This window comes from Callorhinus ursinus, unplaced genomic scaffold, assembly GCF_003265705.2.
Source record: "Callorhinus ursinus isolate GAN/ISIS: 27379988/994484 unplaced genomic scaffold, GSC_fseal_2.0 scaffold5, whole genome shotgun sequence".
NCBI lineage: Eukaryota > Metazoa > Chordata > Mammalia > Carnivora > Otariidae > Callorhinus > Callorhinus ursinus.
The window spans coordinates 47,969,146-47,993,572 of NW_027397067.1; the positions used below are offsets into that span (position 1 = coordinate 47,969,146).

Consider the following 24,427-nt stretch of genomic DNA (forward strand, 5'->3'; position numbering starts at 1 on the left):
GGGTGTGTTTCAACAGTGGTCTACTACCATGGCTAGTACAAGTTGGGTGGGACTGGGAGACACAATGAGAGGGAAGGACCTTACCACCCCCTAGTGACAATGTCCTAAGGACGTGGCGAGGTGTGTGTGTATGTGTTACAGCAAGAAAGTCTGAACTCTATGCCCAGGTCCCACTATTTGCAATCAGAGGCCTTTTATTTGTATTCCAAGTACCTTAACCATAAGCCTCCATTCTGGTACAACCCTGATAAGGAAAAGGGCCTCCAGAACAGCTAAGATTTTATTTTCAGTAGTCTGGAAGATGAGAGCTCCAAGTCAAATTTAAATTAATTTTTAAAAATAAACATGTAATATTTCTTACTTGTCTACATTTTTGGACTAAAATTTCTACCTGCTACATTAGTTGAATAAATTAATAGAGATTAGCCATCTCACAGTCACAAAGACCAAAAAGCAAAAACAAAACACTCTTAACCAAAAAAAGTATAAAATGAATGAAATTCAGCTAACCACCACTCATCCAATGCCACAGCAGGGAGAATTTGCTGACTGCAGCAAGACTGTTGGGGGAGGCTGTGCAAGATGGCAATGTAGGAAGATCCTAAACTCACCTCCTTCCACAGACACACCGAATCCTCAGATACACACGGAATAGTTTCCTCCAGAAAAAGACCTGATAACTAGCTGAGCAGCTGCTTCACATCAGCAAACAAGAAAAGAGCCACATCAAGGTAGGGAGGATAGGCTGAGACCTGGTACCACCATAAACTCCACCCACAGTTAAGCAACCAGAGTCCAGAGGGAATTCAAAACCCAGAGCTATTCCCTAAGAAATGAAGTTTGTACCACACGGGGGGCACTCCAGTTTTTAAGACCTGCACCTGAGAGAGACAATCCCCCAAACATCTGGCTTTGAAAACCAATGGAGTGCACATCCACAAGACCAAAAGGCTATAGCAAACAAATGCTTTTTAAAAGGCTTGCTTGCAGACTCTCTCACCCCAGGGCCCAGTGCAGGAAAAGCCATGTGAAAAACAACCAGACTTCACACCAAAGAGATTCATTTGCTAATCTTAAAGCCTCTCTGCCTGAGGGGACAAGGCCTATTGGGATACTCTCTGGGATGGAGGTGCTGGTGAGCACCACTTTTTCCCCACCCCGCTCTCCCTCTCCCTTGCTCAAGCCAGTGGGGCTTTTTCTTTTCTTTTCTTTTCTTTTTCTTGGCAGTTGCCATCTGTACCTTCCAAGCAGCAGGTGCCATTTCTTTTCTTGACTTTTTGTGTTTCTTGGCAGTTGCCATCTGTACCTTCCAAGCAGCAGGTGCCATTTCTTTTTCTTTTTTCTTTTTCCTTAGAAGGTGCCATCTTCGTGCTCTCCCTCTGACAGGCTCTGCAGCACCAGTATCTCCTAGAGTAGAGCTTTTGTACATATCTGATGTCCCAGTTTTTGCAGCTGCAGCCAAGGGGACACACTTTGATCGCCTGGCTGTGGAGTCTGGCAGGGTGGGGGGAGATGACTTGAGTTCCTGGGTCCCTTGGACTATAACAATGGGAAAGAGTTCTTGGCAGGCTACCACCCCCAGGGCACTGCAGAGATAGCAGCATGAAACACACTCCAGGTCTGTGAAAGAAGCCTAGTTGCTTGCCTTGGAGCTTTAGACTGAGGGGCCGACCTCAGAACTGGCACACATCTAGAGGCTACCAAGGAGCTCTCAGGCAACGCAGACTGGCAGATGCCATCTTTGCGCTCTCCCTCTGCCTTGCTACAGCTCACAGGTGTCTCTCAGAGAGGAGCTTATAGACTCATTTGGAGCCCCAACTTTTGTGATTGTAGCCTAGGGGGACACCTCCAAATCACCTGGTTTAGTGGCCAGCAGGGCTTATGCTTGTGGTCCCACAGGACTGTATATATTTGCAAACTTTAAAAGCCATTGTCTGAGGATCTGGCTTCCAATTGGCCTGAATCTAGGTACTGACTGATATCCTCCCCTTTAGGATGTGGTCAGGTTTTGGCACATCCTCAACAACTGGGAGCTATTAAAACTAAAATAGACTGCTTGGACAATCACAAAGATTCAAGAAATAACCAACAGCTAGAGCAGATCTGAACAATCAAGTCATTGCCTACATGAGGCCACTCCTTCAAGACTGGGAGAGGGGGCTGTTTCATCTAATACATAGAAACAAATACAGTGAGTCAAGCAAAAAGAGGAAACAGAGGAACACGTTTCAAATGAAAAAACAAAATAAAACCTCAGAAAAAAAACCTTAACGAAACGGAGAGAAGTAATTTAAAGAGTTCAAAGTAATGGTCATAAAGATGTTCACCAAACAGGAGAAGGATGGTGGGCTAAGTATATTGATGTTATGATGTTTTTGAAACACCTTTATCTGTATTCCTGACACACACTATTCAATTATTTAACAAATATGTATCAAACACCTCCTATGTGCTAAGCACTTTTCTACAAGCTTCTGATACATCAGACAATGCTAACAAAAATACCTCCCCTAAAGAACCCTCCTACACGGTTGGTGGGAATGCAAGCTGGTGCAGCCACTCTGGAAAACAGTATGGAGGTTCCTCAAAAAGGTGAAAACAGAGCTACCCTATGACCCAGGAATTGCACTACTGGCTATTTACCCCAAAGATACAAATGTAGTGATCCGAAGGGGTACGTGCACCTCGATGTTTATAGCAGCCATGTCCACAATAGCCAAACTATGGAAAGAGCCAAGATGTCCATCGACAGATGAATGGATAAAGAAGATGTGGTATCTATATACAATGGAATATTATGCAGCCATCAAAAAGACGAAGTCTTGCCATTTGCAACAACGTAGATAGAACTACAGGGTATTATGCTAAGCAAAATAAGTCAATCAGAGAAAGACATGTATCATATGATCTCACTAATATGAGGAATTCTTAATCTCAGGAACCAAACTGAGGGCTGCTGGAGTGGTGGGGGGTGGGAGGGATGGGGTGGCTGGGTGGACACTGGGGAGGGTGTGTGCTATGGGGAGCGCTGTGAGTTGTGTGAGACTGATGAATCATACACCTGTACCTCTGAAAAAACGATACATTGTATGTTAAAAAAAAAAAGAAGATAGTAGGAAGGGAAAGATGAAGGGGGGGAATCGGAGGGGGAGACGAACCGTGAGAGACGATGGACTCTGAAAAGCAAACTGAGGGTTCTAGAGGGTAGGAGGGTGGGGGGATGGGTTAGCCTGGTGATGGGTATTAAAGAGGGCACGTTCTGCGTGGAGCACTGGGTGATATATGCAAACAATGAATCATGGAACACTACATCCAAAACTAATGATGTAATGTATGGTGATTAACATAATAAAACAAAATTAAGAAAAAAATACCTCCCCTACAAAGCTTAGACTCATACAATAGTAAAAATATATATATTGTTCATTGTTTTTAGAATAAACTGAATTGATGTATAGAACTGATAAAATGATAAGACTTGGTCAGATTGGTAGTAACTTTCTAATACTACATAAAAATAATCCATGTTATTTTTAAATTGTTAAATAAAAGCTCTAACTGCCAAATGAAACATACTATTTTTGATTTAATGTACAAACAAAAACCAAATGGGGCCCTTAGAAGAAGTCAACATTAAGAAAACTGGACATAGACGATATAAATTGTTGCTGCTGTTAGGTAAAATAAAAATAAAATATATAAAGGGAAGGACATTTTGAGGACAGTTCTGATGGGAAAAAATAACCAAACAAAAAATCTCTGATATAAAAAGTCAGCTAAGAAACACAGTTCTGAGGGAGGTTGAGACTCCAGTGTCAGTTAAGAATACTTAATGCCAAGACTCTACAACCACTCAAAAAGTTCAAGGGAAAATAAGCCAACCTTTCCAGAAGGCCCAGTGTCATGGGTCATCTCCACAGACCACTCCCAAAGGGAGAGAAGGGAAATTTAAGTCAAATCAAAAGAGCCCCAGAGTCAGAGCACAGCAGCCTCCAAATTAAGAATGTGTCTGACTAATAAGAACGGAAGTGCTTTGCTCTAGGGCTCAGGTTTGAAATAATCAACTTTAGTTATCCTGCCCACCTTCACTTTATTTCTACTCCCAGCAGATAGAGCCTTTTTCTCCTACTCCCTTACAGTCCCAATCTCATTCATTCAGGTGGTTACAATTACAATCTTTCATACATTAAAGACACGTAAGTCCACAATCCGACTAGACCCCCATCCTGAAGCCAAATCCAGATTTCCAGATCGACATCTCCACTTGAACGTCTCACAACACGTATTTATAACATCCAAAACTGAGGCCATTATCTTCCCCCACGAGGCCTGTACCTCCTCCAGATGGTTCTCATCAGTAGCCTCACTATCCACCCAGAAACCTGCAGTCAACCTAGATATTTCCCCTCTTTCATTCCCATTTACATAAAATCAATCCCCAATTTAAACAATTCTTCCTCTGAAATTCCTTTAACATCTGCCCACTTCTCTTCATCTCCACTTACCTAATAGAGGCCAAAATTGTTCAACCCCAACCACACCCAAGGTTGCCAGGGCTCCAAGGACAAAGTCCAATATCATTTGCCAAGCCTATGCTGCCCCACCCTCTTCTAGCTTCATCATGTTGTGTCCCAGTCTTTCTCAGGTTTCTGGAAGGTACCCATTTTCTGGTCATCTCAAGCTTTACATATGAGGCTCATGCTGCACTGACTTCTCTCCCGTGACCATTCTCCCACTGGCCAATTCTTTCATCCGTCTCAGTTCCCTGCCCTCTCAACACACATCTGGGGAGGTCTCTATACCATGCTTCCATTGCACACTGTTCTTTTCCTCCCTCCCGCTTATTATAATAAATATAATTCATTCATTGTGTCATTATTTGTTCATTGTCTGTTTTCCTTGACAGAAAATTTCAAAAGGGAAGAGACCATGTCTGTCTTGATCCCTGCTGACACATAGTAGGAACGCGATGGGTAATTAAAGAATGAATTTTCACTCGCTCCATAGGATTCTCTCTGCTCTGAACCTCCACTCTTGGTGCAGCCTGTCCCCTGTGATGGCAGCCGTCCACCCTCAGCACTCCATTAGTAATAAACTAAAACAGATCCATGAACCCTTACAAATCAACCCCAAATCACTCACCACCCCCACCTAACCTCAGATCATGAGTCTGCTCCCTCATTTGGATGTCCATCTCCTGAAAGGTATACATGTAATCCATGTACACAAAGTCAGTTTTAAGGTAAGATGAACCTCCTGACTTACAATAATGCTTGATAACTATATGGTGTTGCATACATTTTAGTGCATTACCCATATCACTTAGCTTATTATTCATAAAGGTTAAATGGCTTGTTCAAGGTCTCAAAGTTAGTGATGGAGCTGGCACTGGAGTCCAGTTTCCTACACTCCCTGCCCGTGGCTCCTGACAACTGGCTGAGTCAGCCCTGTGCTGAGATCTGAGGGAAAGAAGTTTACCCAAGAGACACCCTACAGACCGAAGGGCCATGTCACACCCATGGCCATAACTCAAATTTTAGTGGTATCTCTAGAAGGGGGTTTAGGGCAAAAGATTCGGATAAAGGGATTCCTTTCTTACACCATTATCTTCTCCTCCTTGTCCTTCCACACCCAGTTCAAATGTAACTTCCTTCTCTGAACACTCCCAGGACAAACAGCGTTGCCCCCTTCAGCAAACAAATATTGACTGGGTTCCATGCCCCTTGCGAGGACCCAAGAAAACAAACAGATCAGGACTCCTGGCCCTCCCAGAGCCCCTGGTCTCCCCCGGAGCTTGTTTACTTCTGCTCCAGCACACTCAGCATACTGAGTAGGAATACTGGTTTATCTCCATCCCTGAACCGAAAGGGTTTCAAGGCTAGAGACTTCATCTCTCCCCCAGAATGCCTCCCTCCCATTCTGAGTTCAGAAGAAGTATCACAAAAGGAAAGAGATGAAGGAGGAAGGGCAACAGTCAGGGGTAAGTTTCTCGGTTTCACAACAAACCACAGGAGCCAGGACCTTGACCACTAGCTTCCTCCATCATAGGTTTGACTTTGTGCACAGGCATTTTAAACAAACTCCTAACTCCCCCCTCCTTGGTAAGTTCCCTGAGGGTAGGAGCCACAGTTTATCTAGCTTGCTCAAAGGCCACAATGTTCTACACACTTTGCAGAACTTAATGGAATTCTACCCCATACATTAGGTACAAGTTACTAGCATAATATGCATTCGTGTGATATGAAATTATAGCAGGAAGCACACAAGCCCACAAAAATGAGCTGTTGAACTAAGCAAGATCATCTGCTTTTGCATATTAATGTTTTAAAATGTTGCGACTTCTTGTTCATTCATTTTGACATCTGCTAGTGCTGCCAGGAGAAGCAACAGTAGTCACCTAATTTAATTCCATTCATTAAGTTAACCTCTTTCTTTAACATTTGGAAAATATCATTCTTTGATTGAGGCTGGGAAAAAGAAAAGTCCAATTCATGAAATCAACATTCTGAGGAAGCCTACATTGGGATTCATGGCTGTGGGGGGAAAAAAAAAAAAACCTCCTAGCAGTTCAGCAGTTCAGCCATCGACAACTCCATTTTTTGTTGTAAATGCCCAACGAAGCCTTCTGAATGCTGTGGAAGCTAGCAGGTGACCAGAGCACGCTAAATCACATTTGCCTAGATCGCCAGAAGGAATTCTAAAAAAAATAAAGATAGGTCTTATGGCCCAGACTCAAATCTTAACCAAAAAACAACAATGTTGTGGTCTTAATTTGTTGACCAAGTAGCCTCCACCCACTTGAGATGACCTCAGTCCGCGGGAGTTAGAAAATCTTTTTTTCTTACAGGATAAGCGATTCTCTTGACATTACGGATAGAGATGAAATAACTCAAACTTATTATACTCTTATGTTAAATTTAGGATTAAGTTTTGTAACCATCAGGATCCTCTGGATGCATTTGACATTTAACTGTTCATAAAATTTAAGAACATCTGACATTTAAAACTCTGATGGATTTTCTTTATAATTTCAATTTAAAATGTACATGACTTTAGACTTAACAGCTCGAAGATGAATGTGCATCATTTAATTTAGCATTTATTCATTTATTTAATAATTATTAGGCACATTCTTTGTGCCTTTGTATTCTTGAAGAATACAAAGGAGTCAATATAGCATTTTAGGGCTACAAGGGCCCTGTCCTAAGGAAGTTTATGTACTGGTGTTATGGGTTGAATTGTGTGCCCCAAAAGTTCCTATGGTGAAGTCCTAATGGCCCAGCATCTCATAAAGTGATCTTATTAAATAGAATCATTGCAGATGTAATTCAATTAGGATGAGATCACACTAGAATAGGATGGGCCCCTAATCCAATATGACTGGTGTCCTTTTAGAAGGGTAGCACCTTAATCTCTGATTTCTAGGGTCCAGAACTGTGAGACATTAATTTCTGTTGTTTGAAGTCCCCCCGTTCATGGTACTTTGTTGAGATGACCTCAGTCCACCGGAGTTAGAAAATCCGGTGGTACTTTGTTATGGCAGCCCAAGCAAACAAATACAACTGGTTCTTTACCCCTCGCCTCTTAGCTCCAAGGCCAGCATTCTCTTTTCTGCTCTGTGATGCTGAGGCTGGGACTGCAACATGTGTTTCATTTACTCCCTTGTCAGCTGGCATCCTCTATGGCTATGCCAACCCAAGGTAAGAGGAGGGAAAAGGGACTTCTTTCTGGTGGCTAGTTTCTGCCAGGATCATGCCAACAAGAGCACAGGCTGGTTTCGGTCCCCAGCTCTTCTCTACCCTCCCCACACCAAGCACCCCCATCCCCCCTCAGATGTGCTGGCAGCCGGGCCACACCCACCCGGCAGTCAGAGTACCCGTCTGTCCGCAGTCCGTCAGCAGCCAGGCTGCACACCACCCCAGGCCCAGCCCTGCCCTGCCAGGCGCCTCCCCAGGGCTCCTGGTTTTCTTCATTCCACCCCTTTCCTACTACTTCTCTGGCTGACTTCAGCATTTCCTTTGGCTCTTTCAGATTTCCAACAAGTGTGGAACCAATTCCTCGTATGATATCCCTGCTATCTGAATTACCCAGTGTGGTCTTGGGTTTTCTGACTAGATCCTGACTAATTTAGTTTACAATCCCCATGAAGAGACAAATATACTAGAATTCAAAAATATAAGCGAGTCAAGATTTACAATAAATAGTGTTAGTAATGGTAGAGGTAAACATTCTCAATTTGATATTGCTGAGAATATAAATGAATTCACATTTTCTTCAGGGGAGTTTGGCAGAATAAATCAAAAGATAAAATATACACAGTTTGAGCCACAAAATCCCATTCCCAGAAATCTATCCTAAGAAACTAATCAGATAAATGCTCAAGATTTATATACGACGATGCCCATTCTAATGTTGCTTGTAATAGTTAAAAAAAATCTAAAACAAAACTATCTATCAAAAAAGAACCTGTCAGTTAAATTATTTAATAACGTGTGTGGACACGTGCACACACACACAAATGTATCCTGGGTGACTATTAAAATAATGTAGCTCTGTATTTCTCCACATGAAAATATATCCATATCACAGATTGTTAAGTGACAAAAGCAGATTTACAAACACCAGTTATAGCATGAAAACAAAATATGGAAATTAATTGTAATTATTTTGTATGTACCCAATGATTACAAACAGTAATTATTTCTGGGTAGTAGGAATTTAGGTGATCAGGCAAAGGGGCCCATTGCTGGGGGCAAAGAAAAGTGTTCTATTAATAATAATCACATGAATACTTAGAACACTGTTTTAATGTCAACACGTAAATTTTTAAGAGGCCCAAATACGTACAAGTTGAAAATTTCAAGTATTTAGGGAAAAAAGTCATCACCCTGCATTTATATTACTTGATCCAAATTTACAAGGGTATGCATCCTTTGATTTTCCTCTTTTCTATTATTTCTCTTACTTTCATTTTTCAAGGTGATCCTTATTCACTCAACAGCAAAAACATAATTAGCTCATTCATATGCTAGTTATTTACTGATGTGTCTAATTTGTCAACCAAAGGGGAACAGAGAGCAGTCCCTGTGGCCTAGAGTCAAAACTGCCTTAAATACTTTACCAATCTACTGTTTAAACAGCTAACAGCCTATCTGCAGTTTGCAAAGAAACAAAGAAACAATGGAATTACCTCCTGAGACACAAACTCCTCACGCAATGCAAGAAACATCCTGGTCCAGCCACATGGACAATGGATCCTATAAAAGAAAGATGACTACTGCACCCAAAATGCAACAGTGGGTATCAAAGTCCAGTGAGTGCTTTTTGCTCCTGCCCTGGGTGTCTGCAGCTCGCGGGCTGCCACTTCCCAGTCCCATGAATCTTCAGAACAGGCAAGAGCGGCTGCTTACTGGGAAAAGACCACCGCCCCCTTACGTGAGCCCTCATCCTCACTCCTTAATACAATTTCACTCACAAACCCCAAGTGCATACTAGAAATCTAAAAATAACATTGCTTGTTGGAATTTAAAGGCTCAAAACTGAAAATTTCCCAGGCTTCACTCCAGTAATATTGAAAATGCAGATTCTTTTTTCTACACCAACAGAAGCTTGGGGAATTGGGACTGAAGGCAGTGAGGTCCAGGAATCCATCTGCTCCATGCTATCCTGGGGAGAAGCAGTCACTGCTATTTTGGAAGTTTCAAAATGCTTGGCAAGAGTCTTATAAAAGAACACAATGAACGCTAACACAACATCAGAGAAGTATCCAGGCACTGAAAACCACAAACCAGGTAGAATGACCCAGGAGTCTTCAAGCCACCTGTAACAACCCTTGCAAATCAAGATATACCAACTCACAAAAATGGGTTTTAACCAGCATCCTTTTTCCTGCTGGTGGTTCACTGATCATACAGAAGAGTAAATTACAGCTTTAATTCATTATTTTCCCCATCATAATTTACACAGTCAATCAGAGTTTTCTTATTATCTCCCATGTTTAAAGCACCGTGGTAGGGCTTTGTCTCAAAAAATCTTGCCTTGCAGTCTAGTGAAGGGGGAAAGAAGTGTACGGAAATTGTACAATAAGTCAAGAAAATAAAATTAATAAAAGGCATAAATATTAGAAAGGAAGAAGTAAAACTTCTTTACTAGCAGATGACATTATTATGTACATAGAAAATTCAAAGGAACTTATCTATAAACAACTATTAACAACTAACATGTGAATTAAGGGTTGGAAACAAGATACAGAGTTAGTATATAAAAACCAGTTGTATTTCTATATACTATAAATCAATCAGAAACAGATATTTTAAAAATAATACCATTCATATGGACACAAAAAAATCAGATACATAGGACTAAAATTAACAAGATATATGCAAGAATTCTACACTGAAAACATTGCTGAGACAATGACAGAAAACCTAAGTAAATGGAGAGATATACCACAGGTATGGATTGTTAAGACACCAATTCTCCCAAATTTACCTCTACATTCAACAAAGTCCCAGTTAAAATCCCAGCAGGTATTTTTTTTTTTGGTAGAAATTGACAAACTCATTCTGAAATTTATATGGGAATTCAAAGAACCCAAAATAGCGAGGACAATTTTGAAAAAGGAAAACAAAGGTGGTAGGTTTAAAGTTCCAAACTTAAGACTTACCATAAAACTATAGTAATTAAGACAATAGTCAAAAAACTTGAACAGGCACTTTAAAAGAGAAAATATCTAAATAGACAATAAGCATATGAAAATGTGCTCAAAATCATCATTCATCATGGAATTAAAACCACATGCTTCATTAAAATCACAACGAGATACCACTACACATACAATAGAATAAAAAAGACGTATACCATCAAATGATAGCAAGAATGTAGATCAACTCTCAGATATTTCTGGTGAGAATGTAAAATGGCACAACTCCTTTGGAAACTGTTTGGTGGTTTCTATTAATGTTAAACATATGCCTACCCTATAACCTAGCAATCCATTCCTAGGTACGTGCGCAAGAAAAAGAGGGATTTGTTCAAGAATGTTTATAGCATTTTTTTCATAATTGTGAAAAAGCTGGAAACAATCCAAGTCTCCACCAGCAGAAAAATGTATAAACTGACTGTTACATATTCATACAATGGAATTCTACACAGCAATAAAAAAAAAAAAGAACAAACTATTGATAGATATATAGCATGGATGAAACTCAGAAGCATTATGTTGAGCAAAAGTAGCCAGATGCAAAAAGAGTACATATTGTATAATGCCATTAATTTGAAATTCAAAAACATGAAAACTAATCTATGGTGATAGAAATCAGGACAGTCATTAATTACCTTTGGTAGCTGACAGCAGTTATTAACTGGGAAGGAGCATAAGGAAACTTTCTGAGGTGACGGAAATTTTCTGTGTCTTGATCTGAGTGGTTGTTGCAAAGGAATATGCATATGTAAAAATGCATCAAGTTGTACAATTAAAATTTTTACATTTACTATATGTAAATGATATCTCAATATAAAAGAAAGTACAGAAATAACCAGATGGTAGGAGGAGAAAGTTCCAGAAAAGATGTGCATATAAAAGGCCATTGGAACGGTGAAATTTCTAGCCGGTAGTGAAGGATGGGGAGAAGGCAGTGATCGGTAAAAGTATTACATTTAAAATGACCCTTGAAAGAGGGAAAAGCTTTGAATCTAAATAAATGTAGTGTGAAGGTAAGAGGAGGTAAAGAATATTGTGGGAGAGAAAACATTACATATTGCTATTGTCTGAGAGTTTATATCTTCCCCCAAGTTCATTTGTTGAAATCCTAGCCTGCAATGTGGTGAGACTGGGAGGTGGGGCCTTTAAGGAGATGCTTAGGTCGTGAAGGTGAGCCTTCATGAAGGCAAGCCACAGATGGGATTAGTGCTCTTATAAAAGAGTCCCTAGAGAGCCCCCTTGCCCCTTCCACCATGTGAGGACACAGTGAGGAGGCACCATCTATGAGGAAGCGGGCTCTCAACACACACTGAATCTGCTGGCACCATATGCTCTTGGACCTCCAGCCTCTGTATTTATTATGAGAAATAAATGTTTGTTGTTTATAAGCCACTCAGTTTATAGTATTTTTGTTATGATAGCCCAAACAGACTACAAACACACATGAAGTAATGAAAATCTGAACTGAGGTGGACAGAAGAGAAACAGAGAAGATGTGAGTAATATTACAGAGCCAGTGTGGGGCTGACTTGCCAACTCAAAAAACGGACACTGGAGCTCAGAAGAGAGGTCAAAGCTAACGATGGTTGGGGAGTCCTCCTTAGAGTGGTGACGTGCTGCAGTTGGCTTTTAATAAATATTTGTTGGGAGGATGAACAAATGGACAGACAGAATGGTAGACGGGGGGGAGGGAGGAAGATTTAATCAGGTTATCAAGAGAAACAGATCAGGTGTAGCCATATAAAATTGCTGGTATTTTACCATTTTTTTGCCTTCTAAAAACTGCAGTTTCATATGACTCAGTCTAATAGATAAGGAAAAAATAGGGGTCAAGGGCAGCTCTGTGGGCCACTCCTCCATTTAGGGAAAAGAAGAAAAGCCAGCGAAAGAGCAGACAGGGAAACACATAATAATGAAAATAAGAATAAAAGGCTCTGTGCAGTTTAAAAAATATATTGCCTTAATTTAAAAATGTCTAATTAGAAAAAAATTCTTGCCTAAAGACAGGAACTGACAATTTACAGAAGATCCACAAAGCCCAAATGCATATAAGAAATGTTCAGCATCACAACAGAGAAATAAGCATTAAAACCATGAGATACCATTCCAAAGATTTTTTTTAAATAATAGTATAAATTTCTGGCAAGGGTTTAGGAAAACATTCTCACACATTTCTTTCAAAAGTATAAATTCATACAGACTTTCTAAAGAGCAACGTATCTGTATGTATAAAATTCTCTAAATTTTTCATATCTTGTGACTCAGTCATTTCACTTTGGAATATCTCCTAGAAATGTATTACGTGTGTAATAAGAAAAAGCACATAAAGATATATGTAGAAAGATGCTCACCATATCTTATTTATAATAAAATAACCTAAATGTTCAATAGTGACTTAAATACCCAATAATGGGGAATTTAAAAATATTAGTTATTTTTTTAATCATCTTTTTATAAGGATATTTAATGATAGAGGAGAAAGCTCACCATAAATCTAATCTTCAAAATAACGTTTTGAAGTTGTCCCCTTTTTGATGATAAGGAATATAAAAGTATCAATGAAAAGAGAATATCCAAAAGAAAATTCACCCAAATCCCCACATGGCAGAATTATAGTACATGTGTATTTTTGCGCTTTTTGTTCTTTTTTGCTTTTAACAACAGCAAGGATTGCCTACAATTTTAAAACAAATTAAACATTATTTATTTAAAAAAATACATTGCTCTCAAGTTGTCAGGCAGCACTCAAGGCAACCCAAAGGGTATGTGTGAGCCACAGGCACATCTCTTAAAAGGAATGCACAGAGATAGGTCTACCATAAAGCTAAAGAAGCCCAAACTTCAGGACACTTTCTAAGGGCACACAGGCCTTTCTAGAACTCTAGGAGGGATCCTAATAATGTGCCCACATGGTCATTTGGTTTTGTTTTTATTTTGCATTAGTAAGCTATTTCAGCAGCAACAGGTTAAAACCGCTGTCTCTTTCCACCACCATTTCTTCTCCATCATACTTTGTCTCATAGCAGGTGGTACTGGAGTTGCCCTGGGCATTTTGGGGGATCTGGATAAAAAGAAATTAAGTTGGGATATATTCAGTTTGAAGCTTCACGGGACATGTTAATGAGACTTGTGATCATTTCCACGTACAGTTGAGTTATTGCTTGATGTCCCAGGGTAGATATGGGTTTTCAGGAATGTTCCTACCACCCACTGTGCTGACTCACCCAGTGTTGTTTCATAAAGGTGCAAGGCCAGAGGATATGAACGTGTCCTAAAGTGCCCAGCACTGGAAGTATGTGGGTAGTAGACAAGAAACAAAGTTTGAAATGCACAGAGCCAGAAGCTCATCTATGGGAAAGATCTTCCAACTACAGCAGACAGTTCAGTTCTCATTGACATCCGCCCTCATTTTTCAGGACTCTGTATGACCATAGAGGTACCAAGGCAGAGGGTAAACTATTAAACAGATTTAGATGGAGAAAACAGCACCAGAACTACAGCGTAGTATCTATGGGTTGCTTCTCTCGTTTTGATCCACTTACTTACCTGGACAAATTCCTGCTCTAATCTGTAAGGCTCTCCCTGCCTTTATTAACTCTGAAGTTCCTGACCTTGGTGTGACAACTGATTCTGAAGCCCTAAGAGTCTGACCTAACTTCCTGTTTGTCACGTTTACTTCCTTTGAGATCTTAATCCTTGTGCCCAAAGCTAGACTGGTGAATTGTATCCTTTCTCATTGGTCTCTGAGTCTCAGGAATTAGACTTGGCCTTCAACCCTGATTGAACTTTATCAGCAACGGTCAGGGCAGTTCCTCAAGAATTCCTCAAACTCTTCCTGTGGGCATACTGATGTCCACAAAATATTTATTATATATGTGTATATAGATTTAGGCCTATTTCTACAAAGGACTTGAAGAGGCTTATAAAAAATATATGCAATAAACTAGAACAAGGTTATTTAATCAATTATGGGCGTACAAGTTGTGAATCGTATTTTACTACTTCACCATTCCGTACGCATAGTTTTTTTCCACAGGTCATAAGATGGCTGCTGTATCTCTATACATCACGTTCACATTCCAGGCAAAGGAAAAAGGGAAAGATACAATACCACAGACTTCTGCTCACCTATTTTGGTTAGAACTGAGTCCCATGGCCACCTTTAGCAGTTAGGTAGCCCGAGAAATTGAGTTTTTAACTGGTCCCACTGCTGCCCTGAACAAAATCAGAGTTCTGTTAGTAAGAAAGAAGGGCGACACATAGCCAGTAGGCAACTAATAGCAAGTGTCCCACCAAGAAACTGGGTAGATGTTACCAGAAATATGTGTGGTCCAAAAAATTTTTCCTTATGTGTCTATGAATGTATAATATTATATGTTTATATAATAGTATGTGATTATGTAAGTCTCCTAAAAACTAAAAATGTAATAACCTAGATAATTACTTATAGAACATCTTACAGTTCCCATTTTCTTCTCTATTTCTCCCCTCTGAAAGTTTCCCCTCCTCATTTAAATCAATAATAAAATCTTAATGATAAATCTAACAGAAATTTGGCAATGTGTATCAAGACTCATGAAAATGTTCCTGTTCTGACTCACAATTAGGGTTGTCAGATTTAGCAAATAAAAATTGTGGATACCCAGTTAAATTTGAATTTCAAATAAAAATGAACACTTTTTAGTATAAGTATGTACCAACTATTACATGGGACATACTTATACTAAAAAACTATTCATGGTTTATCTGAAATTCCACTGTGGCTGGGAATCCTGTGTCTTATGTGGTAACCCTACCCATATTACTGTCCCAAGACTTCATCCTAAGGAAATAACACAAAAGAAAGGAAAAAAGCACTGCAGTGACAGAATAGTGGAAAACTGGAAACAAAGTAAATCCCTTCAAAGAAAAGTCAATAAACTGTGGTCATTCTAATCTATGGAATAGTATTTAGAAAAATAAAACTATTAAATTATTAAAAATTATAGAAGAATATGCAAGTCTTGTGTATGCCATAATTAAGATTCTAAAAGTGCATATAAACAGTAGAAAGACCAAAAAGGAGTAAAGAAAGAAAAAGGTTGTGTTTATTAGGGAAGATTTGAGAGGTTTTCCCTCCTTCCCAACTTCTGAAATATGTTTATGATCTTTTATAGATTATAAAATCTTTATAAATATCTTTATAATATTGTAAAATATTCTGCTAAGAGAACACTGGTGAATTATTAAGTTAAGTTGAGTGACCAGACAGGTTTGCAGATGAGGAAAATCAGTCTCATTTTTTCCAGGAAGGTGCTGAACCACCACCTGCCTCCCAGGTCATTGCTTTGCTGGGTCCAACAGTCTGCCTCCCTGAAAATAAGACCTAGAGGTTGGAGCAGAGAAACGGAATAAGATTTTAGCAGCCATATAGCATTTGCCACATTTCAAGGGCATTAAACTAAATAATCTAAGTGAGAAAGGTCAACTCTATTATCCACAATTATGTAAGAGAAATAAAAGCTCGAAATGACTTGCCAGGGAGAATACATCCTCTCACAAGTGAGGAGAATCGAGGGAATGGACATGAAATAATACCTGCACTCATCTAAGAGGCTTTGTGTTGAATAAGTACTCTTTGATTATATCTCTGAGCAGGTCCCTCTAATGCTGGTGAAGAGGTAATTGTAATTATATACAATGAATGGCATGCCTTCCTTTTTTAAGAACGCACACTTTAAGCTGTTTTTCTAATGGTGATGATGGATTTATACAATCACCTACACTGTTCACCCCACTGTGCCTGTGGCCCACATCTGCACAGCTGGCCAGGAGACAGAATTCAGGGAACAGAGTGAAGCAGTGCTAAACCAGCTTCCCCAAACACCTCTCTTCCCTTAGCAATCGTGTCAGGTCTCTTAATCAACATCTGCTCACGGCATTCCTGAACTTAAGCAACGCTTCCCTGTCTCTCTGAGGGGAACTGTTCATCTAGACTCCTGGAATGCCTTAGCACTATTTGGGTCAAAGGTTTATTCTGACAGTGTGTATGAGATTGAGAGGATCATTTCACCACTGCCGGGAGAAGAGTCGGCTATGCTGGTGGCCCCATCCTGTGGTTCTTCCACAGGTACAAGACAGTTCCAGGTTATGGATGCTGGATTATCTCCATGAATGTGGATGTGGAAAGGAAACTTTTTAAGGCTGGGCCAAGAAAGGAAAGAAGACAGAAAGGGGGGAAGAAATCTAGGTACTGGCGGTACCAAGGGCCTCTGAGATCCTCTGGAAGGGAAAAGGTAAGACAGACCTAGTAATAAGCCTATAAAAATAAAGTAAAAGAAAGCTATGATAAAAGAGAAAGAGAGTGAGAAGTAATATCCTTAAGAGTCAGTCAACAAAATTTCAATTACATTTTAGGCCAGGTTTTGGAATCCCTACCCTGTCCTTTCCCCTTCTCAAGAAACCTGATCCTGCCCACAAAACTCAGTGGACGTCAGCAGGCCTCACCGCCCATTCACTTTGGCCACTACTGATTGGGCCAGGAGTACTTAGCAAACTTGCAGGGGACCTACATGTTGGTGGGCTAGGTATCAGTTGAATTCACTGTCTCTGCAATTTGACCTCCTCCGCAGCCCTCAGCTGCCTTCCCTCCCCTTCCCCCACCTCTAGATGTCAGAGTACCCTAGGGATGAGTCCTGGGCCTCCTTCTCGCCCCGTAAACACAATCTCTCTGGGTGATCTCAGCTGAAGCCCTGGTTAGAATTAGCTCCCAAATTCTCATCACCAGTCCCCGCCTCTCCCATGCTCCAGATTTAAACATCCAAGTAGCTGCTTGACATTTCTATTTGGATGCCTAGTAGGCATCTCACAAATGAACACATCCAAAACATAAATTTAATTTCTCCCCTCAGTCCTGTTCCTTTCCCAGTCTTCCCATGACAGCAAATGTCAATTCTGTGCAGTTAGTTCCTCCAGAGAAACACTTGAGTTATCTCTTTCTCAACACCCCACAACTGGCTCACCTACAAATCCTGTAATGTCCCTAAATGGCTAGCTCTTACCACCTCCACCACCACAAACCTGGCCCAAGCCACCATCATCTCTCACGGGGATTAGAGCAGCAAGCAGCCTCCTACCTGGGCTCCCTGCTTCCACGCTGACCCCTCTGCATTCTGCTTTGCACACAGCCACCAGAGTGATCTTTAAATAATGTGGATCAGATCATGGTGCTCCAACTTGAGACTCTTCCAACGGCTTTCCATTTCACTTAGAAAAACTCCTAACTCCTGACTAAACTACAAGTCCCTTGATGAGCTGCCCCGCTCCTCATCTCCCACCACTTGACCCCTCGTTAATTATGCTCCCATCCCTATGGCTTCTTGCTGTTCCTTTTACCCATTGCTTTCATTCCTGACTCTGGGCCTTCACGCATGCTGCTCCCTTTGCCTGGACTCGAGTCTCCTAGATCTCCACATTGCGGGCTCTGCTCCTCACTCAAGCCTATTCAAATACTACTTTCACTCCATTCTTTAAAGTGCTGCACCATCCCCCATCTATCTCTATCTATCACTCTCTGTCCCATCATCTTATTTTATCTTTTATTCATTCATCTATATCTGAAAGTGCACTGCTCATTCATTCATTTGCCTATGTATCTGATAACTGGCTGAACTTCCCACTGGGGGCAAGACTTACAAGAGGTACTGGGGCACAGTATGGACTCATTAATACTTGCTAAAGGAATGCAGATGAGTCTTAGAGCCTGTAGATGATCAGCGGTGACTTCTAGACCCATGGGTCATAAATACTCAAGCTTGGGGGCCTTACTGAGGAGGCTAAGTGGAGAAGACTCAAAGGTGAGAGAAACTGGGTGACTCCTCAGGGCTAGAGACTACGGCTTCAGCTTGGGGCTCGGGCTTTGGTTTCCAGCCATCTCCCCATGGCAGCTCCCAGGTAGGCTGGCTACAGTCCATTGCCTATGTTGTGAATCCATCTGTTGTATCCTTCCCTCCTTTCCCGGAGCAAGCCTCAGTGAGCATCTGTTTCATGCACACACGGCGCTGAGTACCAGCTTAGAGCAGAGACCTCATTGCCCCCGGCTGCCTGGTATTTGTTCCTTTTCTAGCCCTGACACAGGTCAATCACCCTGAGGAAGTGAACAGGACAGACAGGATCCTCTGCACAACTGTAGGATGTCTCCATTTTACAGGGAGAGACGCCGTGACCCAGAGGTGTAGGCGTCTTCCTCACACAGCCAGCTAGTCCCTGACAAAGCCAGAATCTTCCAGATAGGAAGGATTCACTCTTCCTCTCATGAAAGATGAGCTCTCTACCTACCACATGGAGTGCACTCTTTTGAAGATAATCACAGCACGACAGCCTTCACTTCCCACAAAGGGGGGGGTGGTGAATAGAAACAACTCTGCCATCCAGAACACAATTTTCATGAAATAGGGCTTTGAAGTTAGAACTGTGCATTTCTTTAAAAGGTTATGAGCACAACAGGGAAGAGCCCTATCTATAGCAACAACTGCTGCTGTTTTAACAGTCCTTTTCTCACACACCTCCTACAGCTGATCACTTGACAGCTTTATATGATTATTAACTGCAATGCATAATTAATAAATTGGATGACTTTCCCTTCGCACATCTGAACATATAAAGCAATCTGCCAACATTTAAGGAAATCCCGTCATGCCACGAGGCGTTAAATCATATTTAAGGAAGTGAGAAATTAAGACACAAGGATAATGGCAAACTTGCCCAAATATTATAAAGCATCTCGGCGAAGTGCCACAGCAATGGGGCAGGACTACCATTCTTCTGCCGCCAGTGGCTCGGGCCTTGTCAAACAAAGGCAAAGACCTGACTGCAAACTGCAGCCATTCCACTGCACTTCTCAAGCCTTTTAAATAAAAATAGATCCCTGCTGCCACCCACCTTCCATAAAAAAAAAAAAAAATCCGCCCAGGAAACATAATTCATCTCTCTTCCAATGACTTCACACAAAAGGGTAACGCCCCGTGTGCTGTCAGCAACCAGCCGTGTTGGCTATTTTCACTTCTCACCTACGAGCTCCATTATTTTAAACAATCCCAAGCAAGTACCTTTATTTAAACCACCCCCAGCCGACCTTTATTGCCTAATACTAGATTCATCTTGACAGCTTCCTATAAGCATTCATTTCAAGACTAGCCTGCAGAATTATCCAAAAACAATATACCAGGTCACACCATGGTATTCTTTCACATAGCACAAATGGAGGGAGGAGGTGAGCCAAATATTTCACTGAGGACTTTAAGGGTCGGCTCCTGAGTATATTATTGTTCTGTTCTGTCAGAATTGGTCACGAAACTTCAGGGGACCTCAACCCCACTGAATTAAAGTATTCTTGGTAGAGGCTGGGTAGAGAGAGGGAATATTCATAGTTGCTCCCACGAATCAAAGAGAAAGCCTTGGGAGTTTCATTTTACTTGGAAGGAAGACTCTCAAATAAAAGCATGCGCTCTGGGGCCTCTGGGGGATACTAAAATTCTGTGGCCACTCCATATGGTGGGCATGAAGGGCTTGGGGCCCCCACAGAAACTGCAATTACAAGGAGACATCAGGACTGGCTTGTGTTGTACCCAACCGATGCCTCTCCAATTATTTACAAAGGGCTCTGAGGAACTCCAGCTAGTCTAGGCCTCCAGCCCACTCATTAGGCATTAAGGCCAAGCTTCTAAGAGCATACTAAGGCCTACGGGGTTTGATATATGGGACAAGTTTTGGTGCTAGAGAGGGTTTGAAGATCGGATTTTTTTGTGTGGTTTGGTTTGGTGTTTTTCTCCAAAGTTTGATGCTTAGACCATGTGCAGCATAATTATCTTTGGCATTTGTTAAATATTCAGATTTGTGGGCCCTTATCCTTATGTTTTGAATCTAAGTCCTGGTATCTGTATTTTATGTAAGCTCCCCAAGTTTGAAACCCCTTCTCTTGGTGGTTTGTCTCTTATCGTTAAGAAAAAAAAAAAAAGGTAGAACAAAATATTCTATGCTTTCAATAACACTAGAAAATGTACTGTTTAGGGATGCCTGGGTGGCTCAGTCATTAAGCATCTGCCTTCAGCTCAGGTCATGATCCCAGGGTCCTGGGATAGAGCCCCACATCGGGCTCCCTGCTCAGCGGGAAGCCTGCTTCTCCCTCTCCCACTCTCCCTGCTTGTTTTCCTGCTCTCGCTGCCTCTCTGTCAGATAAATAAATAAAATCTTTAAAAAAAAAAATAAATAAATAATTTTTAAAAATGTACTGTTTACCATAATGTCAATAAGTCACATGACTACAGCATGACCAGAGTACAACTGGGTCTGCTTAGAATTCAAATGCATTGGCACATTATTTTTGAGGTTAAATCTCTAATGAGTCCCTTGGTATTCACTGTCTCAACAAAGCCCCTCTCCTACAGAAAACAAGTCTTTAATAATATTGGTGTCATACTGACGAAAACACGCCTGGACCGTGGCACAAACAGTCCCTGGGCTTAAAAACTGTTAGTCCGTTTACTCCCCTGATTGATTGAATGTTGAGAAGCATTCAGATAACGAGAAGATAAGAAGAGCCCATTGGTTTCCTACACATGCACACTCCCTCTCCTCTTCCAAATTAGCACTCCTTTTTTAAGATTTTATTTATTCATTTGAGACAGAGAGATACAGAGAGAGACAGCATGAGCAGGGGGAGAGGGAGAAGACTCCCCGCTGAGCTGGGAGCCTGACATGGGGTTCCACACAGGGCTCGATCCCAGGACCCTGGCATCACGACCTTAGCTGAAGGCAGACGCTTAACTTTCTGAACCACCCAAGCGCCCCTACACTCCTTTTCTACGAATTCTCCCACTGGCTCAGCCAGCCAGCTAAAGTACTGCACACATACCTTAAGCCAGACATCATACTGGTATTTAAAGATGATTGCCTTTTCATCATAAGAAGAAAAATAAAGATAGAACATTGTCATGAGATGAATGTTTATGTTGCCCCCAAATTCCTACGTTGAAGCCCTAACCACAACGTGATATAATTAGAAGTGGGGCATTTGCAAGGGGATTAGGCTTAGATTCAACCCGGAGGGTGGAGCCCTTATAATGGGATTAGTACCCTTATAAGACAGGAAGAGAGACTCTCTCCACGTTCATGCACCACGCACAGAGAAAAGGCCGTGTGAGCATTTAGCTAGGAGGCCATCTGCAAGCCAGGGTGTGGCTCCCATCAGACAGCAAATCTGCTGGCACCTTGATCTTGGACTTCCCAACCTCCAGAACAGGGAGAAATAGATATCTGTGGTTTAAGTCACCCACTCTGTGGCATTTTGTTATAGTAGTCCCAACTAAGACAGAAATCATTTAATAAACATATTTTAAAAATTAAAGAGCTCAGCTGCAAGCCCCTTTACGAGGCACCCGAGAAACGCTCAGCTGGGCATGGCTGGTGCCCACCAATTCTAAGCCTAATGGAAGCCAGCAGCTGCCAGACCAATCCTAGAAACAAGAATTTGGTCTATTGGTGGGGCTGTGAGCTAGGAGTGGCCGGGGGTCCTATGCATGTGATCCTAATCTACTGCTTTGCTTTATAGCAATCACACAACGAAAGGAACAGGTTGAGCATTGTATTTAAATTGCCTTCCCGCCTTTTGCCTCGTTGCATCCAAGAGAGCAAGATGGGTCACCAGCAGCTGTACTGGAGCCATCCGAGGAAATTTGGCCAGGGTTCGCGTTCTTGCCACGTCTGCTCAAACCGGCACGGTCTGATCCGGAAATACGGCCTCAATATGTGCCGCCAGTGTTTCCGTCAGTACGCGAAGGATACAGGCTTCATTAAGTTGGATTAAGTGAACTTCCTTGAATTGGTCATCCAAGATAACCTACCTTAACTGCAGATAACCAAGATACCTACTTTAATGTCAACTCATTGTACATAAAATAAAAAATACTCCAATTTAAAGAAAGAAAGAAAGAAATTGCTTTCCCAAATCTGGTTTCATAACCCACCACTGTACACGTTTTCCATGAAGCTACTCACTAATGCTGCCACAGCAAAGTTAGCTAACTGTGGTTCCCTTGTAAGAGTGCAAAGAGGAATAAAAAGGCATCAGCATTTGTCCTAAGACACTGTCTCTTTGTGCTTATTGCTTTCAAGTAACAGCCCTTTAGAAAGCAGTAATTGGAGGAGTAAACCTCTCTTTGGAGATATGACTGACACAGGAGCTCTCTGTCCCTGACAGAAATTGATAAAAATTAAAAGGCCTCTTTAAATTCCAGTTTCTCCCCAAATCCTTCTCCAACTAAAACGTATGCGAGGATCCACCTCCCCCCAACATCCATTCCAAATGGTCTAAAATGTGCAATCTCCATAAATGTCCCACAAGGAAAACATCCCTATGTGTTATTGAATATTCGAAATTAATATTTCCTCAGTCACTGCTAGAATCATTGTTCTTCTTTCTGATGGGAGGCATCACTAAAGAAATCTCCAGACTGAAAAAAAAAAAAATGAGAAGAGAGTTTTCAAGATAACACATGGTTAAATAGAAGCCTGTTCTGTTCAGACTTTCTGGCAAAAGAAACCGAGTGCTTCCACCCAGCAGGGTGCATTTGTAATGGGGCTGCAAATTCATGGGAGCATTTGGCCTGCCTCTCCATCGAGGGCTGAGGCCCTTCTACCATAGCTCTGATTCAAATCACTCTGCAGTCCCTGGGTGAATAATGCAATGAAGGACTCAGAACAAAAACAAGAATTACTACTGAGACGTGCACATCTCCTCGCCCTACTTCCAAAGAGCAAAAGAAAAATCAATGTATTTCACTCCTTGTGTTTATTAACAATGATTCTTTTTCTTCTGGTGTATAAAGATTGAAAAAATAGCTGCAGGAGGCAAGACTCTTAAAAATAAATAAATAAATGAATACGACCTGAGTGTCTCCCCTGCCGGTGAGTTCATAAAGTCTGACTCAACCCTAAAATGGCAACAGCACAACTTTGACTCTGAAATTGTCTAATTAAATCTACAAACCCAAGCCAAGAAGACATTTTCCTTCAATTGAAACGATCCATGAATAGTATTTCAAACCAGCTCAGCATGGTTTGGACTTACGCACACCATTCTGGAACCCCTTACAAGCCCTCCCATAAGGAGTCACAGCATGATGGCTACAGCCATGAATATCAAAGGTGTGGTGCCCCTGTAGATGGGGACAGGGACCCTTTCCCATGCAGCAGCTTAGATTCCAACTGGGTGATCCAACAAAAAACTAAAAAATTCCTTTATTCCTTTTATCTTTATTTAACCTTTTTTTAAATCAAATAACACAAGTATATTGTTTTTAAAAAGTCAAATTGCACTGTAAGGCTAAAAGAAAAATGAGCATCCTGTTACCCCACCTCGTTCCACCTCCCGGTCCCATTCCCCACAGGTAACAACTCCCAACTCTTTTTAGCTATTTCCTACCATCATAACCTCCATATTTTTATATTAGATGCTTTATTGCTATTTCTTGTTTTTCTTTCCCATGTGGACATTATCTACTACTTCCCACTGTCAAAGATTAGAACCTAGCAGTTACATTAGTTCCTCCCATTTCTCCTCCCCACCGTCACCTCGAAAGAGTAACATCACTATTTTGATTAAAGCAATATAGAATTTACACTGTTACGACTATGAACCCAGACTGCCTTGGTTGAAATCCTGCCTCCAACAGGTACCAGCTATGTGGC

General features: G+C 41.2%; 2 protein-coding genes across 6 annotated transcripts in view; one reads left to right on the top strand and one right to left on the bottom strand.

The window, feature by feature from the left end:
• Window positions 1–24,427, bottom strand: part of NCALD (neurocalcin delta) — a 371,302-nt gene that overhangs the window by 307,616 nt on the left and 39,259 nt on the right. Inside the window, exon 1 of one of the 5 annotated variants that reach the window (XM_025870929.2) lies at window positions 9,191–9,257. The exons of the other annotated variants lie outside the window; for them this stretch is intronic. The gene's annotated coding sequence lies outside the window, so the exon portion shown is untranslated. Of the gene's footprint in view, window positions 1–9,190; window positions 9,258–24,427 lie in introns of those variants that run through there. 5 annotated transcript variants of the gene reach the window in all.
• LOC112823290 (small ribosomal subunit protein uS14-like) lies at window positions 22,355–22,647 on the top strand. The gene has a single exon (XM_073892734.1). The coding sequence runs from the start codon at window positions 22,374–22,376 to the stop codon at window positions 22,542–22,544; it is 171 nt and encodes a 56-aa protein (XP_073748835.1). The 5' UTR covers window positions 22,355–22,373; the 3' UTR covers window positions 22,545–22,647.